At 37.3% G+C, this 18,674-nt stretch overlaps 1 protein-coding gene across 1 annotated transcript; it reads right to left on the reverse strand.

The window, feature by feature from the left end:
- Positions 1–1,638: 1,638 nt before the first annotated feature.
- Positions 1,639–16,386, reverse strand: clint1a (clathrin interactor 1a). Its single transcript, XM_055159313.1, has 12 exons — positions 16,217–16,386; positions 12,638–12,742; positions 11,858–11,954; positions 11,668–11,776; positions 11,168–11,332; positions 10,331–10,511; positions 9,737–9,950; positions 9,202–9,289; positions 7,894–7,959; positions 6,671–6,966; positions 4,948–5,128; positions 1,639–4,197 (listed from the first exon to the last, which is right to left on the reverse strand). The coding sequence occupies exons 1-12, from the start codon at positions 16,255–16,257 to the stop codon at positions 3,881–3,883; spliced, it is 1,860 nt and encodes a 619-aa protein (XP_055015288.1). The 5' UTR covers positions 16,258–16,386; the 3' UTR covers positions 1,639–3,880.
- Positions 16,387–18,674: the final 2,288 nt, after the last annotated feature.

An 18,674-nucleotide genomic window follows, 5' to 3' on the forward strand; every position in this document is an offset into this window, starting at 1 on the left:
GCAGAGTTAAGAATGACTACTTTTAAAATGTTTTGAGAAACTTGTCTAACGTGTGGGCTGATAAAACTAAACTACACTAAGGTGGGCTTAAAATTATAGTTTTTATGATTTTTTCTAGAACAGTAGCTACTCAGTGTTTTTATTAGAAATAAGCAAATAAAGAGAAAAAAATGTATAATAATGGCAAAAGTCTGCATAGACAACTATGCAATCTTTCAGTGAACCATTTTTTGTTATGATCAAATATTTTACATCCCATCCATCCCTCTGTAGAATGGGTACAAAAGATGTCCTTCTGGAAAATCTACATGTTCTAAATAAAAAAAAAAAAAGTATAAATATGTAACATTTTAAATGATACTAGGTTTAAATCTTTTGAGTATAAGTTGGTGTGACCTTCTTCCAATATATATATATATTCCATACATTTATAAAGCATAATTGGGACAAAGTAGCTGAGCTGTGTTGAAACTATACTTTTCATATGTTTCAGAATATTATTAGTGTATCCCATTTATCAGTCTCGATCTCCAGAGAGTGAAAATGGGGTCAATTGTTTAACGCGAGCCATGTTTTACTTGTATTTGTTACCAAGTGAGTTTCTAACAAGCTTTGATGGAGTATGAGGAGGGCACAGAAGTTACACTAAGGGGCTGGGGCACCACTGTTCTATGTGTCTTTGTCTTTTCTATATATACGCCTGCATAATCAGGTCATTTAGGCACTTAAATTCATATTAGTGAGTTTTAAATACAGTTTTAATGTTTCCAGATCAATTATCAAACTGTAAAATCAAACTATTCAGAGCAGGTGGAACTAAAATGCAGTCTTTGGTCTAGTTCTAGTTCTTGGAGATTTTTGCATGTTACTTTTAGCAGAACTATAAAGATATTGTACTTAAGTAGATTTTAAAGTGGATATGTGTTGTACTTCGTACTTTCTACTCCACTACATTTTTTAATAGGATTGATGACTAAAGGTATTTTTATTATTCTTTAAGACCAGCTGGAAAGACTGAGGGCTTATTTTTATCAAGTTCATAATTTTGATTCAGTTGTTTCTGTTGAACAAAATTCACCAAATCATTGTCGAAATCACTACATTCAAAGCTTTATTAGATCTCAAAATCTGCGCAAAATAGTTTTATTTTTACAATTTAAATGTGTGCTTTAATACTTTTACTTACGTAGATTTTTTTATGTGATACTTTTTTTTTTTTTCATCTCAAACCAAGATACATGAAAAATATTTAAGAGAATCCAGCATAAAACATGGAATTTGAAATCTGCAGCAACTGAAGACAAGGTTATTCAAATAGTAAATCCATCACATATAAATTACTATAACTGCATAAAAATTATATACTATTTTATATATTTTAATTTAAGAAGTATAGCAGTATATTTGTAGTATATAACCAATGTACTAAATAACCAGCTATTGATATGAATAAAGTTAAAACCCAATTACTTGTAGCCTTAGCGCAAATTGTTTCTCTTTCTAATTCCAAAAGTTTTATGCTTAATTTTTCCATAACTTGATGTAATTTCAAAGTCGAGCGCTATGGCTACAGATTTGCTGCTCGAAGCTCTTTTAAATGGGACTAATGATATATAGCACACCAAATAACACACGCCATTAACAAATTTCAATCAACTGTTTAATGTTGTAAATAAATCTTGTAAATCAAATCAAAATGGATATATAATGCAAAAGATAATTCTCTGGAAGGATTTGCATATACACTAGTGTTTCAGTAACAATCCCAGCTCCACAATCAAAATACTCAGTACACAAAAAATGAGCTAAATATTACAAAAATAAACTGATTTTGGTCATTAAAATGATTAGATTATGATGATACTTAGATTATGATAGGCTACTGTATGTTACCGACCCCCTTCCCTGTCGGACTGCATTATTTCTCATCAAAGAAAAGGCCACAAAGTAAAATAAAGGGTCAGGCACTTAGTCCAAACAGTGCACATCATATATACAGTAGTGTGAGAAATAACAGGGAAGCCAAAAGAGATGAATTCATTTTGGCAGATATCACAGTTCAGGGGTGTCTCAATTTCTCTTTTTACAGAGGGAAACGTATAGAAATATGGGGAGAAATGGAGGCCCCCTGACTGGTGAGCAGGTCATTCAGATAAGTGCATTTTACATAGCTTTGACAGAGCCACCATGCCAAGGGCTTGAAACATTAACTTAGTCTTTATCACAGTTATATGTTATGTCATTGTGGGTAAAGTGGTAGAATTACTTCAGTTTGCAGTAAAAAGTACCACAACAATTATGCAAATTCAACTAGGCCTGTCACAATTATTACTATATCGACTTATTGTTCAATATATGATGAATGGAACAATATTCTTTTGTGGTAAATATTTATCGTGAGGACATTTCCTTCGCACTACTAGGAAATGTTTGTGTACTGAAGTGCTTCAGTCAGCTTTTAAAAAAAAAAAAAAAAACATTTAGAATAGTATTAGTGGTTTAAATCTGCTCTTGGGTTGTCGTGGTATAAATTAGTTTCAATATTATCCTTTATCGTCTGTTTACTTCAGCCAACAAAATACCGCATTTAGCCCCTGTGCCGTAGATCTGTACCGCAAATTACTTAAACTCGGGTAGAGCTCACGTCATGGCTGGTCTAGTAGTTTGCTAATACACCACTACTTCTACCCCTTTATAGAACTATGATATCCTACCAAAATAGGGATTTATCCGTTTTTTTATTCCACTGCTATTACTATATACACACACACACACACACTACCATATTGTGTCAATGCTGCAGCAAGCATTTAAACATTTTGGATTTTCGTTAAAGATTTTGTACCTTAACACATACAAAAAAAAAACAAAAAACGGATTCAACAGTCTGAAGTCATTTGGTGAGAAGAAGGCAGTATTTCGAAAGAGTTGCACTTTGGGCACTGATAGGTCATAGACAGGTCCTGTACATTTCCACTGGCCTGAAGATTGAATGGCAAAAAGAGCATGAGGATTTTTACCTGAATTAAACACACACGTATCTGTAGAAAACTGGACACATGGCTTCAGATCGAATACAAACGCATTTGGTTTGTACATTGCACAATCACAAGGTTTTGTAAAAGAAAAGGCTTACAGGCACTCAAATACCCACAAACCCTGCATCATTCTCACCGATTATCTCTTTTCTTTTTATATAAATGAATATAGTTTAAAAATTAAGGCCATTAGGAAGAAAACTTAAACTTGTTAAAACTATAAACATTTGTAAGGAAGTGAGGATCGGTCATATTTGGAGTGCGTAGATCTATGTACAGATATAAGGTGACACCAAGGCTCAAATATTAATGTATTTTTTGGCCTTTATGATACAACTCTTTACATTGTCACTGGCTTTCAGAGAATTCATAAATTATTTCATTGGGGATTTAGATTTCTATTTACAATTCAGGAAGAACATGGACAAACAAGAGGTAACTTACCATTTCCAAAAGTTCATTAGACAGTTAAAATGGCTGATAATGTCATTTGTACTACTGTAAATGGATATATGTTATACAGCAAAGTATAAAGTTTGCTATTGGTGATTCTGACTTGATTGAGGTTACAAAGCAGACATTCTCACAGTGGCACCTTCATCCAAAGTCAACCAACACGGCACACATCTCTAGCACCCCCTCTGGCCGGACGAATCATTGGTTGAAACGACACACATTCAGTTACTGTAGATGCAGCATTAAAACAAGATCAGAGGTTGTTGGTAAAATCAAAGGCAACATTATTCAAGTACTCTTTGTTTGTAGCTCATGACAATCCTTCACCATGGCGACGGAGAGCGAGAGAAACCATCCTTCACAAGTCACTGCTCTCCTCTGCTCCATCATTTCCCAAAATTGGCAAAATCAGCAAAGGCGTCGAGTTGTTTGGGTTGTTGGACCATTGTGGGGTTCATGGACATCCCCATTCCTCCCATCGCCATAGTAGCAGGCATCCCCATGGTCATACCTGCGTGAGGCATACCCATGTTCATGCCCATATTTCCCATCATGCCTGGGTTAGGAGCCATGCCCATGCCCATCCCCATGCCCATCTGAGCACCTGGGTGCATCATGGGAGCTCCTGTGGGTCTGACAGGGGTTGTACCCAGGTTCATGGCAGAAAAGCCCTGGGACAGCATGGTCGCCTGTGCCTGGTTTCCTGCAAATATCAGAACTGAATTAATACATTTAACAACTGTAATGGATACGGCTCTGATATGGTGCTAGTGTTTGGATCACTTTTCTCTGAAGGTGTAAAATATTATAAAATGTATTAGTCCTCTCCCATGTTGAAAAGGTGTACCATGTGACTTTTCTACCCATCTCCATGGACATGACATTGAGTTGCTTAGAATGTTCAACAGTCTGCCATTAAATGGAACAAAAATTAATTGACTCAATTATTATTTTTGTGGGCTCAGAAATTCCTTAAAAAGCATGCATTCATAATGTGAGTGAGATGACCTGTCCAGAGATCTGGTAACTCTGCCTTGTGGTGCCACCAGCTTGTCTTCATGAAGATGGACACATTTAATGCAATACTGTGGAACATTTCAAGCACAAACAAGCAGGTGCACCGCAGCTTATTTAACTTTAACATATTGCTCATCCAAGCTGTGAATTCTAGTGAGAATAGTTTGAAGTATATACATCACAATTCTAATGGTACTGCTACTGTGTGTATGTTTCTATGGAAAAAGAGGATTTCAAAGAGCAGCCACAGTCACAGCAGTGAGTAGTTCTGCTGACCCACCAGAACACACTGCACCTCATCAGAAATACTTGCTCTCACTTTCTATTTCCTGTGCACAATTATCAAAAAGGCGCAGTACATTTTTATTACAAAAACTAAACACTCATTGCCAAAGAGCCTGACAGACCTAGAGTAGTTTGTGTTGTTCTGTCTCACCTTGCTGGAGGGTGTTGAGACTTGGCTGTGCAGGCTTGGGGGGTTGCTGTCCCAGGAAATCCAGGCTGATGTTCACAGAATGGTCGGTCCAGGTGGAGGGCAGTGCTGCTTTGGGAGTGACCCCCTGAACAGGTCCTGTAGGCTGCATGGGCTGAGGCGTAAGGCCACCCATCTGGAAAGGCTGGAAGAGCAAATTCACATGATCAAACACATACTTATACTAAAGCTGCACAATTAATCGCAATCAAATCCAAATCACTATTTAAGTTGGCATACCTATCAAACCACAAAGGCTGCAATTATTTCCTGAGTGTCCTCAGAATTATGTTATGACAAAAAGGATATATCTGTATTTAAGGTCTCTGCATACAAGTTCTGAAATGCATGGGATTCTTTTATTAGTTTAGCTGTTCATACTTCAGTTTTCCCTCAAAATCAGAGTTGTTTACAGTGTGCACCTGAACAGAATCCTACTTTGTGAACATATATTGCAAATCTCATAAAAATTGCAATACTTGGCAAAATCACAATCAGATTTTGTTTCCAAACTCAACAGCCCTGACTTATACATATGCTGGAATTCTGCCATAAATTTTAAATACATGATTAGAAGAGAGATTCTGTCATTACTCAAACCTGACCCACTTCTAACTCCGATACCTGCTGCTACAAATTCTCATTAAAACATATTGTCTAAGATAACTAGAGTAAAGGAGGCAGTGGGCGTCTTATCAGTGAGGTTTAAGTAGGTCAACCACCTTTTAGCACAGAAACCTAGTGGTACATGCTCAGACATATACCATGGTTTAATGTTTTGTATCTTAAATCTGCACCGGGGTGCTGATGGGGTGGTGGGTGGTTAGAGCGTGGTCTCTGGGGAGAGGAGCATCTGCTGCAGCTCTATGTGAACTCACTGCTCTCCTGTCTGTGTCCTATAGAGACACTGCACATATCTATTAACAATCATTTAAAGATTCATATTTATTGTGCTTACAGAAAACTGAATAATGAAAAAGCTTGACAGTAGTATTCACACTACACTATAAAAATCTGTTTTGTAGTTAAGGACCACAATTTAAACCAACAAACACTTAATATCTCAGCAATTAATACAAGTTTTTATTATTATTATTATTCAAAAGGAAATTATTTCAGCCTAATCATGACTAATATGTTAATCATACATGAAATATGGGTACTGAAATGTTATGATGAAAAACACTGGTACCAACTAGGAATGTTAAGATCCCTAGTGTTTTAAGTGTTGTATGAATCACAGTTTTATTATTGACACCAAACAGAAGTCCTTGATGATCTCTGGTTCACACCATCTAATAAAGCTCCATCCCTCAATTATGACTTGAAATCACAATTTGAGTTGGCAGTTTTCAAATCACAAAGCCTGAAATTGTTTACATAATAAGATGTGAATAGAAAGATCTTGTTGTACCTCTAATTAGTTTAGACTACAATACAAGAATCCCATGCATTTCAGAACATGTTTATCAGTTCATAGTTCAATCCTTTCTCAAATCGTGATGTTCCTGGAGTTGTTTACAATATGCACTCTCAACACAATTCTACTTTAATCACAATAGCAATACTTAGAAAAACTGTTTGTTTTGTAACATTGTGCAGCCTGAAAACACACTTTTCATGCATTTCAATGTGTGTCAGAGCAAGTACAGAATGCCCCATCCATGCGATCTGTGCCAATACAAACCTGAGACTGTGACTGTGGGAGCATGGTAGAGGTCATGCTCTGTGTCATGCTGAAGTTGAGACTCTGTGACGCAGTGAGGGTCTGTGCTGGGCCCATCAGGTCAAACAGGTCTGCTGAGGGGGCGGCCGAGGCAGAAGGGGCTGCAGGGGGCGGAGCCGAAAACGCAGTCCCAAACAAGTCTGTCCCGCCCACATCTGGAGACTGGACTGGAGACTGGGCTGCCACAGGCATCTGCCCCCCGGGGAAGGCGTTCCACTCTCCAAAGTCCCCATTACTGCTGGAGCCCCCTGTCACTGCTGAACCACAGACAAAAGGGCATTTAAAGGGCCAGTACCTGATTTTAAATCATGAGTCAAGAAAATCTTTTAGTTTGAACTTTCAGCCCTGCCCACTTCTTTCTGTCTCTGTGATATTGCACCACAGAAACTGTCTGGGATAGTGCCATGCAGTTGTTTAGTTATAGTTCTCAAATCTGTGCTTACTACTTGCAGTATCGTCACTCTTGACAATACACCATGACAGAATCAACTATCTGGGATAGTGCCAGGCAGCTGGTTTCCCATGATTCTAAGTAACAATGTCCCTGATTGAATGAAAAAAGGTGACCCTGTAGCTTCTATATTAGTTATTACAAGAGGAAATGCTATTTCAAATGAATACATTGTATTTTACAATCTTTTTCTTATTTAGCAGCATTTACCGTACAATGCATGATGTAAAGAGTATTTATCTTGACAAGAATACTGTACGTTAAAATCAGGTACAGGCCCTTTAATGTACGTTTATGCGCCATCCACTCTGTTCAATGTTTGCACTCTGAACTCCGTAAATTATTTCAAACAAAAAACACGCACGCAAAACCGAGCCTGTCACTGCAGTTTAGAGGAAGCAGGCGTTTTATGTGACCAGTCTAGATTTATCCAGGCCTCTCCGTGACCACCTGTGCCACACTTTAAATTTTCATAGTGCCATAGCCTGCTGTCCATCCTTTTCTAAATCTATCTTAGCTTCTTTCACCCCCAACAACTTCTTGCTCTGTCCCAGTCTCCTTGTCATCCATAACAGGAGCTGATATCTGTCTGTTCTTGTTATGCAGAGCAGGTAGCGGGCTCCATATGGCCAGGGCTCCCTCCCAGCATCCCTCTGAATATTCTAGCAGTTACTCCAACACAACATAACACACGCAAGCTCAAACTCAAAGGAGACAGAGCAGTGTAACTAACCTGTGCTTGTGGAGAGACTAGCAGAAGCAGCGTTTGAGGTGAAGTCTGCAAACCCACCGATCAAGTCTGCAAGTAGAAACCAGTGTTAACATATTAGCATTAGCTTTAAGGCAAAGTCCTGCAGGTGTCATTTTGATGTAGTTAGCATTCCTTCAGTGTCAGATGAACAGGGGAGGGAGGGGCAGTGAAGACACCAAACATCTGTTCAGCACTACAGCCCTCCACTCACCAGGGACCGCTCCAAAACATCTGGTGCACTTAGGTCCCATACATCATCCCGCCCCACTGCTGTCTCCCAAATCTAAGGCTCAAATCACTCGGACAGACTTCAAGCCCACTGCTCTGGTCACAGCGCAGATGCATCAGGAGAGCATGTGCATGTGACAACACAAGAGCCTTCTGGGTAGTCAGGATTTAGAATGACACAATGCTACGCTATATGAAGTGAATTTGTTATATTTATATCTTTATAACATATATGGGATAATATGTAAAGTTTTAGGTGGAAGGTCTGAAATAGTGCTTTCACCATGGAGACAATTGTTTTGCCTGGAATGTTTCAGAGAATGGTATAAAACGTGATGAGCATTGTGAAGCAATAAAAACACCTGTAACTGAATAAACTAATGATAGACAACTTTATACCATATATTGTTTAACATTTCAGGCAAAGCAATAACATTTACATGAAACAAACAGGTGATCAACCTTCCACCAGAAAAAAATTCAAAAAACAAAAAAAAACTACTCAGTTCACCTTAGATATTGACATTAATTTATATATATTTAAAAAAAAAAAAACATAATAGAGATAATTGCAGGATTTTCTCTTGCATATATGGATGTATGGAATCTTACAATGACATGTCACTGTGTGGCAATATTGTATTGTATTACAAACAATAAATTAGTTTTCAGAGAGTATATTAAACATTGTATTGTCATGTTGTTCAGTTGTAAGACTTGATTTAACAGGAACTGATTCTGATTAGGAACTGATGTTTAAGTTTTATTGCTACTGTCAGTGTCAGTTTCAAAAACTAGGAACTTTATTTTTATGTTACACCATAATGCCGAATAAAGAATAATTAACTATGATAAAATAAAAATAAAAGGGATGCAATAAAATTACGTTTGGAAATGCCTTACATTGTTAAATTATTATCCACATGTTCTAATTGTTTGAGTTATGGATTTGAGCCATCAAAGAAAGATCCACTTCCCTTTTGCTTTAGTAAAAACATGACCGTATTATACCAAAACATTTTCTCAGTTCACTAGGAGTATAAATATTATTGTACTATTTACCTGTGGCAGCTGGCTGGCTTGGTGTTGAGTCTACCATAAGTAGATCAGCTAGACCAGTGCTGGAAGGTTGTGGAGCTGCAGCTTGTGTCTAGAAATATAAATGAGAAAGATCACAAACAACCTCTGCACCATAACCTACGTGGGCTGGCCTTGGCCCTTAAAAGGATGGGTAAGTACTGGTATCTGAGCCAATTTTTGGTTCCTTGGCTTTAAATGCCTCTCGATTTATTTATATGAGCAGCGCAGGTGCTCACCTTGTGTGCTCTGGTTCATTTGCATGTGCATTTGTTTTGAGTTTTAATTGTATAGCCTAGATCTGTTTTGAAATATGAATTAATACAGTTATAATGTAATTCAAGGGTTCCAAAATATTTTCTTATTAATATTAGTCATTCATTTACACATACAAAATATACAGGCCTCAAATAAAGAACCATACAGGAACTGGCATTGAAAAGCGAGTATTGTTAACGTACTAATATTGAAAAAAGTACAGCAGTCCTAACCACTACTACTCATAACAGTGTATACGTACATGTTTGGGTGTGGTCTCGGGGGTCTTGTCTCCCATGTAGTGCGCTGCAGCTCCGAGGTCCACCTTTTTGGATGGGACACCTTTCTTTCGTGTGGCTGTGGTTTCTGTGGCCTGTACGATTTGAACACTTTTTGTGGTAACAGTTTCTTCTTCATCTTTGAACTCTTTCGCCGACTGGCCATTTTGAGATCTCCTTCTGTCCTCCTCGTGGTCACTGTTAGAAAATAAAAATGTTACAATAAAACAATTAGCACAAAACCCAGTAATTATGAGAATTCCCAATAATATTTAATGACAACGACAACAATACACTTGCTATATTTTTAAATACTGACAAGTTTATTTTATGGTAAGAGCCAGACTGTGTCAAAATCAACACCTGGAACACATAGATATAAAACTATATACCTAAATCGCAAAAATATGACCAAAACTGGACTTCTTGAATATTTTAATTGTAAGCTCTACAAAAAGAAATCACATCTGAAATGCAGTATATATAGATATTGCCTAAGTAAGCAAATTAAGCAAGAATTATACCTTTGTAAGAATTATGCAGCCCCTACAAAAGCATTTCCAATTCACAGTAGTTACCTGAATCTATCTGGAGAATCGTCTCGGTCCTTCTTCCTAAATGTGTTGATGGTGTCATTGATGGTGCTGCCGATCTTGTCACTGATTTCTCCGATTTTGTCGCTAAATGGAAACTGTGATTTGTTGTCAAAATCGTCATCCCACTTGTTTTTTCTGTCACTGGAGTCATACCGGTCCCCAGCTGAAAATAAACACCACACCCAAGTTATTTGACCGTAGGCTTGGCTGTCACAATAACACATTTTGAAGTACATTATATTGCTACAAAAAATGATCATGATAAATGATGTATATACTGAAACTACTTTATAACACAAACACAAAAACCCTACAGCAGGATAATCCCGGTAAACCCTTTTCTAAGTAGGGATTCAATGATAATCAATATAATATTGAATCGCTCGATACTGGTGTCCCTCCATCAAAGACATGGAGACATACATGAGATTTTTTTTTTCACGTCTTAAACATATCAAAATTGAATCGATATCGTGACCTGTGTATCAAGATATGTATCGCATGGTGGGAAAACTGTAATGTGGCATTCCTATTTCTAAGTAAACCATATTGTAAGAAATGTGCCCTGTACTAAGTAAATAGCACAATTTACCATTTGTAGTTAGTTAGTTCCGGTATCTATAATGTGTCATATAATGTCAATTATTCAACCAACTATAACTCAAATGTTATCATATAGGCTTAATATGAAAATAAATATTAGGAAAAAAAATGAAAAGGTACAAGTAATAATTCTGAAAAAATATATATTATTCTTTTCATTATATATTGAACTATCAGTTGAATGTAATTTAGTTAGTGTTATGTCCAAATACATACAGTAACTTCTGTATCCCGTGCTGTCTGACGATACACCCACGTATTTGTCTCGATTCTTCTTGGCCTTTTTCCTTTCTTCTCGGAGCCGGTCGTCATCCTGAATGAAGTCCACCAACTCCTTCACTTTGTGACGCACATTAGTCCCTTGGTCTTTCCCATTTTCATCTATAAGCAGAAAAAAGATGATTTGTAAATAATTACTGTATTTAAATCACAATTTGCTGCCTTTTTCACTGCTTAAGTGCATTACGTAGGTTTTTGGTGGATCTCTTTTCTCCATGGAGATTGTCTTGTCTGAAAGGTTTCACAGTATGGTATTCAACCTATCTCTAAGAAGAAAAGCTGCTGTCACACCACTCGAAGTAACTGTAGTGTATACCATTTAATACCATTATGTAGAACATTCCAGGCAGAGCAATAACATCTCCATGAAAGTAGATAGTGGACCCTCCACCAGAAAAGTTACATAGTGAGCTTACTTTGTTGTGAGATTGCCTTACCTACAAAATGGTAGCTTTCTAAAGACCTCAAATCAAACAGATGTTCTCTGGCGCTGGTCACGACCCTCTCTGACCCGTTTCTAATAAGATGTGAGAGCAGCAACAAGGACTGGGGGAGACAAAGCAATTTTAATTAAATGATGCAAATATTCTGATCTTCTTTATTTTACATCCAAACGGCTATACAGACCTTGTAGACTCTTCTCCAGTTCTTCCTATTTTCCTTTAGCATTCTTATCCACAACATGCCCATCACCTCCTGGTAATGCTCGTACATAAAGGTCGCACTGTAATGATAGGAAATTATGATATGTAGTTTAATTATTCTCTATGACAATGATAGCTAATAAAATAAAGTTATCAACAATACTATATAGTTTAATTGTGCAATCGCCAAAACAATTGGCTGCTGGTGTGGAGTGATTCATATGGTATTGCAAGGTTTTTTCATAACACTTCCTGAGAGGCAAATCTTTTTATATGCAGGATTAGGACTAGCACAATCATTAAAGGGCTCATATTACGTAATTTTGTGATCTATGTTGTAATGTTGTTTTTTCATCCAAAACATACCTGGAGTTTAATTTTGTTTCACATGTTTAACACAAAATCCTGCATATTTAGACAGAGTTCTTCTCTCAAACAGAAACCACTCTGTTCCACCTCGTGACGTCATGTGGAACAGAGTGTTTCCATGCAGGATTATTCAAACATGTGTGAATGAAACAAAACGACTTCAGGTATGGTTTTTGAGGAGGTAACAATGTTCTAACATCATATAAAACTCACAAGAGTAAATGCTGCATAATAGTATAGGATTAATTAATCTCATTTGTACACCTGATAAAGGAACAAATCAAATATTTAACACAAGCTCTCCTGTTTAACAACTGAATAAAGGCACTAATGTTGAATATTTAGTTGATCTTGCAGCTTCAGCAGGACCTTTGTCTGTCTGTATGATTCTTACCGAGCAATTTCACTCATGAGCTGCCCCGAAGGTCCCCAGGGGTCGTCATTTGTGGCTTCTCTGACTTTTGACTCTATTTCAGTGTAGTTCATCACCATGTTGGTTCTGTAAAGAGACAAAAAAGGGACAAATGCATAAATTATAGATTCATATAGTATTTATAAGTATCAATGTTGCTGACAGACCATCAACATAAAAGCCAAATGATTTAAAGGCACTCTTATTACCGCCACGCCCCTCTATGGTCCATTCTCTTCATATTGAGTAAACAATGTCCATTATAACCAAGGGCAGTGGTTTGTGTACTTTAACCTATTTAAAACTACAAGTACAACCAAGTGTGAGACTAGACATACGAAGGTAATTTTTGTATTAAATGCAAAATAATACAGGATGGAAAAATTAGCACAGTTGCAAAGTTCACAATTTAAAGATTATTTACAATTACAGACACCATGACCAAACAACAAATCCTTACATTGCATGTAATTCACATTGAGTGAATTAATGTGACAAACAGTATCAAAGAGAATTTTACATTTATTTTGCTTCCAAAATGGTTGCTTCTATGTTAAATCATTATTGATTCTATTCTATTGAATAATTACAGCCAAATAGCCAAATAATCTTGGTAAATTTCAATCTATAATTTTGTCATCACTGTAAATGTTGCAAATCGGACCCAAGAATTACATGGAACAACAGTAAATGTGTTGCAAGCAGAAAACCACTTTTATTTAGTGCCTCATTTGGACCTGTATTTGACACTGTGGACTTGCAGCTACTTGCTTTTCAGGTTTACACATTAGGATGGGATTTGTGAAATCTAAGCAGCAGTAATATTACAACCAGACAAAGCACTTTCTCAAATTTAAACAATAGTTGTAGAAAAGCCATGCTCTTGGAGAATGCCACATCAGCAGCACAGACCTAAGAGAGCTGTGATTTGCTGCTGAAGAAACCACCCTGTTTGTGGTTGCAAAGACATGCTGTAGTGTTACTGCTCTGGGTGTCAACGTTAGGCTAACACAAAAACTCTTTCAAACAACTTATTTTGGAGAGGACAGAAATGTGGAAAAACAAGTTACAACAGTTGATAGAAATGTAAAAATATTTCACAAGTTTGTACACTTGTAAATATGACACTGCATTGAATCAAATTTGAACTAAAATTAAGATTTATTTCATCATCATTTCCTCATTTGTAATAGTCAATAATAGATCTTTTTAACTGAGCGGTCAACAGTCACCTGTCAGTCACTACATGTGGTGGTTTGGAATTCAGACTTTTACAAATTAAACGATTTAACATCATATTCGTGAAATTACTATTGAAAAACATATTTGCTTTCAATAAATAAAAATTAAAAAATTGTGACCAACATGAGGAAAATAAGGGGTAAGCTCTACTTTACTTACACTTGAGGATTTGATAGTCTAATAGGACAACAAGATTAAGCACAATCAAACCAAAATGGTGGCAATAAGCATATCAAAACTTAATCATTACTTATTCAAATATGTATAAAGCCTTCCAACCTGCAGAACACCAACATATTTTGAAATGCATTATGGATTAATGTTTAGATCCTGATTAAAAAAAAAAAAAAAAAGGATATATTTTCCGTCAATATTATTTAGCCGTAGTATTTCAACTTTCAAATGTGAATCTCAAAACCGTTAGATACAACAACACCCTCAATTTTAAAGATAAAACTGCAGAAGAAGATAGTGTGTGAACGGAGCATCTTATCTCTTCTCTGTGGTGGCGGTGTATGTCCCAGATATGAGGCAAATAAAAGGAAGTGGCAATGCTAGTTACACTGACACACCATCACACCCTTCACTCAATATGACTGCTTTATGAATAATCCATTGGCGCATATTGGCAACTGCTAAAATATAACATATAAGATACACTTACTATTTATGCACTTACAACTAGTTAATCTCTAGAGAATTCATCTGCCTGGGTAAAAATAAGTTTAATCATCAAACAGGAAAAGTTGCATCATAACAGACCATTTCAGTTACTAATGTGGAGCTATAATATTTCAGAGAACTTTTTCTAAAACAAGTAGCAAATTGGTTTCGATGACAGATTTCTTTACTAAAATAATTCAAGGAGAAAGTTGCCATATTTTAACTGCACCAGAGGCAATCACAGCATGTTGAGTATTTCTTATGAAAGCACTTGATGTTTCAGGGGTCACACTCCAGGGAGACTGCTGTTTTGGGCCAGAAGAATGCACGCTTGGATGGACTTAAAACAGCCCATTGTCCGTACAAGTCAGTATTAAACCTTTGAAGAAGGAAAACAACCAGTGCACAGAACCAGAATAAAGACAAACAATAGACATACAAACTGTGCGGTGTAATCTTAGAGGTAGTAGTTGCTAAAAAATGCAAAATCTAGTGTTTTGGTATTCGACAAAATAACAAAGAATCTTAAAGGTGTGCTTTGTATCTTTTCTGGTGGGGGGTTTCCAGTTGCTCGTCTCCATGGAGATGTTAGGTCTTTTCCCAGTGTTCCACGGTATTTATTCAATGGCAGAAGTTTTAGTGCCAAAAATACGTTGGAAAAACTTGTTTAAACATTGTAACTGTGAGTGAGCTAAGGTGCCTCTCCTCTGACCTGAGATGTAACTTTGTGTACATCTTTAAAAACTTTCTTCACTCTCTTAGACTGTATATGTTGGCCTAATTCACAAAATAGTAAGAGATGCTACCAGTGTTAACTGACAAGAGTGTATTAGCGTGGGATATGATGTCTACATTATAAACTGCCAAATACATAAAACAAAATGCCTTCAGGTGCTTCTTCTTTGGTCTGCACTTGTTTATAATTTACAGATTATTACTCAATGACAATTTGCGTAATATTAGTGTAACCACTTCTCTTCCTTTGAAATTATAAGATCAGCAAAACTGAAAACCACATGTGGAGCCTGAAAGAGTGATAAACTCTTGAACATATCACACAGATGTACAGCAGGCAAAAGTTATGAAAGACTCTTTAAGCAACAGTGTCCCAACCCATTCTAATCTACAAGTGTCAGAACAAGTTTGTAAATGTCTCTGCAGAGCCTGGGGTTGACTTCATTGACCTTCGTTGTTTTCGCTTTTCAGTCTGAGAACAATTAAACTGTATGTTTCATTATACTAAACCTAAAGCTTATCATGTTTGTGGGACTCATGAGTTCATGAGCTGTCAAACTAGCTTAGCCGGCTAGCCCTGCCAGCTAACTCACAGCTAGAAGGCTAATTAGCTTGTTAGCTGTGGGTTAGCGTGCACAGTCGGACATCCAGCTGCACAAATAGATTTAAGATTAACGTAACAACACCCGCGGCGTCTAAAACAAACAAGAGAGGCAATATAGTGAAGTCTTGTGGATTTTTTCAGCTCAGTCTAATGCTAAATCGTGTTTGTTTGGGCCATTAAAGTCGTACACAAGCTAGCAAACTTGTACAGTGTGTGACGTCAAAGTTTTGGGTACGTGTCTCTCAAACAGGTACAGCTCCGTCCACGCGAAATCAGATTAACTTTTAACACAACAACACGACGATGGCCACACTTACGCTTTGTCAACCAGCTCCCGGACCTTCCACATATTCAGCATGTTGGCTGCGGTGAAAATGGGCTCAGTCCTCCGCTGTAAAAACCCTCTGCCCCGCGATAGACCGAAACTAACGCCGAACTCAAAGTAAACTCCGTTCACCTCTTTACAGGAGAAGGCAGGAGGCGCACCGCTCCGCCGAGAAACAGGAAAGATCAGGCGGAAATGAGTCGTCACCAAACCTGCTTAAAGCTACCAGGGTATAAAGTTTTTATTTTAGGATTTGTTGCAATTAAAAAAACAAAAAAACAAACAAAACAAAAACAGTGATGTGAATGTAAATGATTACGCACGATAAAAAGAGGTAAAAGCGACAAATCGCACTTGGCGGGTTGCTATTCATATAAGACGCTAGATGCTATAATGTTATTAGATAATTTAAAAGTGTAAACTGTTATTGATTTAATCTCTCTCAGTAACAGATTAGATGTGTTTAGGAAGGAACTTTAGATTGTAACGAAAAAAAGCGGAAAATAAACTTGCCTGCATGTCTTTTTTGTCTGATTTTATTGGTTTTCATAATCCAGTGCAAATTTTTTATACAGATTTTCAGAATCAATCTAGACAGGCTCTCTTGGACTTTTGACCTTTTAGCCTGTATAAAAAGCTAAATATTAACAAAATAATATAATTGCATATAATTGCAATATTCTACACATTATGACATTAAACTAGATTAATGCCATACTGTGGAACATTCTAGACAAAGCAATAATATCTCCATGAAAACGAGCAGGAGGCAGAGTTTGTCCCAGGTCCTAGTTCCTAAAACCTACTGTTAGTATGGTATTTGAAACAATTCTAACTCATCTTTTAAGTGGACACATCAACTTTATTTTTTCCAGTTCTGTTTAATTCTACCAACTTTCTCTTGCAGGCCCATCCTATATGCAGCAGGTCAGTGTCCCCTGTCCTCTCAGCTCCTCCTCATCTGGCATTCAGGCATGCTACAATGACCCAGTGATCCTGTGTGACAGGCCAGGCTGGGCCCTGGCTGTTTATGTCAATCCAGATCAATCACTTCTGCTGCTGGACGCCAACGTCATCAACGCGCAGAAAGGTCGCGTGGTGTACTCAAGCCAGGCCTGATGCGGAGAGCGCCGAGGTCACGGTAACAAGTGCACACCCTTCACTGCCTGCTAGTACTATCTAACATGGGGACGCACTGGGCTTTGCCTCTTCCAGGAAATCTATTGTGAGATTGTCTATTTTCTACTCAAAAGAATGATTTGACCAAAGTTTATCTGCCCTCTTTTCCCCAACTCTCCTGTGACTTGGACTACACAAAAAGTATTAAGGCTCTTTGTCATATTGATTGATATTCCAGTGGGTAAATAAGCCCTCAGATGGGCCACATGTCTCTATTCTCTAATGATACGTGTAAATATGGCCCACTGCTTACACTTCTGTAGAGGAGCAGGACGAAACAACACAATAGCCAAAATACAAGCCATTTGAGAAAAAAACAACAAGAAACAGCACTTAACCGCCCAGAATGCAGCGCACCCGAGGGAGCAACCTCAATTACTGTTACACGTCTGAAGAGGAGAAGTCTAGGAGAAGTGATTGCTGGGATGGAAATGGCCGCATGTGTGTTTGTGCATGTGTGTGTGGATGGGGAAAAACAGGGTGGAAAGGCACTCAGTAAAAAGATCTTTCAGAAACGCTTTGCCTCAGTGACGTTGATGCTAGCTGTTGATTGACATGCACTTCTCGACAGAAACCAGAGCTATCAACCTATCTGCCACGCATTAGGAATGGCACAGTCCTTGGGGAGTGGTCTAAGTGGTAAATGATGTTGCTCAAGACACTCTCTGTCAACAATGTGTGTGTGTATCTGTGAGTGTGCCATTGCTGAGGACGGCAAAGTATTCAATCAAAGCTCTGATTGAAAATATCTGGTGTCCTTAAACTACACAATTCTTTACTGAGATGGCCAATTTTTGCATTTATATGTTTGGATGAGGCAACTATTGGCGTAACGGTAATTTGGTGTTTCTATGAGTAAATTGTGGCATTTTCCTGCAGGGAAGGTGTCATTCCTGTGGTTCTCCTGCAATATATGTGTTTAGAGCATATTTAGGTAACAAATATGGCAATAATAATATTTAGTTGTGTTCTTGTTGTATTCTAGTGTGTGGACATTAAATTTTTTTCATGCCAGTTGTCAACCAAACACTCCCAAAATTTAACAGTAGATACAAAAGTTTTAGGTTAAATCTTTTTACGTGTAATTTAAGATTAAGTTTTATCTTGTACTTGAGTTATTAATAACTTTTGCCACTTAATTTTTGGCATTTTCCCTTAAAGCAACTCAGCAAAGAAAAGGCATTTTTTTCATGGACAGTGTCGATACTGACATTTTATAAACCAATGGCTGATAAACTGATATTTTTGGGCCGAATTATTTTCCTGAAATT

Source organism: Boleophthalmus pectinirostris, unplaced genomic scaffold (assembly GCF_026225935.1).
Source record: "Boleophthalmus pectinirostris isolate CB_2022bp ecotype Guang Dong unplaced genomic scaffold, ASM2622593v1 HiC_scaffold_23, whole genome shotgun sequence".
NCBI classification, from domain to species: Eukaryota; Metazoa; Chordata; class Actinopteri; order Gobiiformes; family Gobiidae; genus Boleophthalmus; species Boleophthalmus pectinirostris.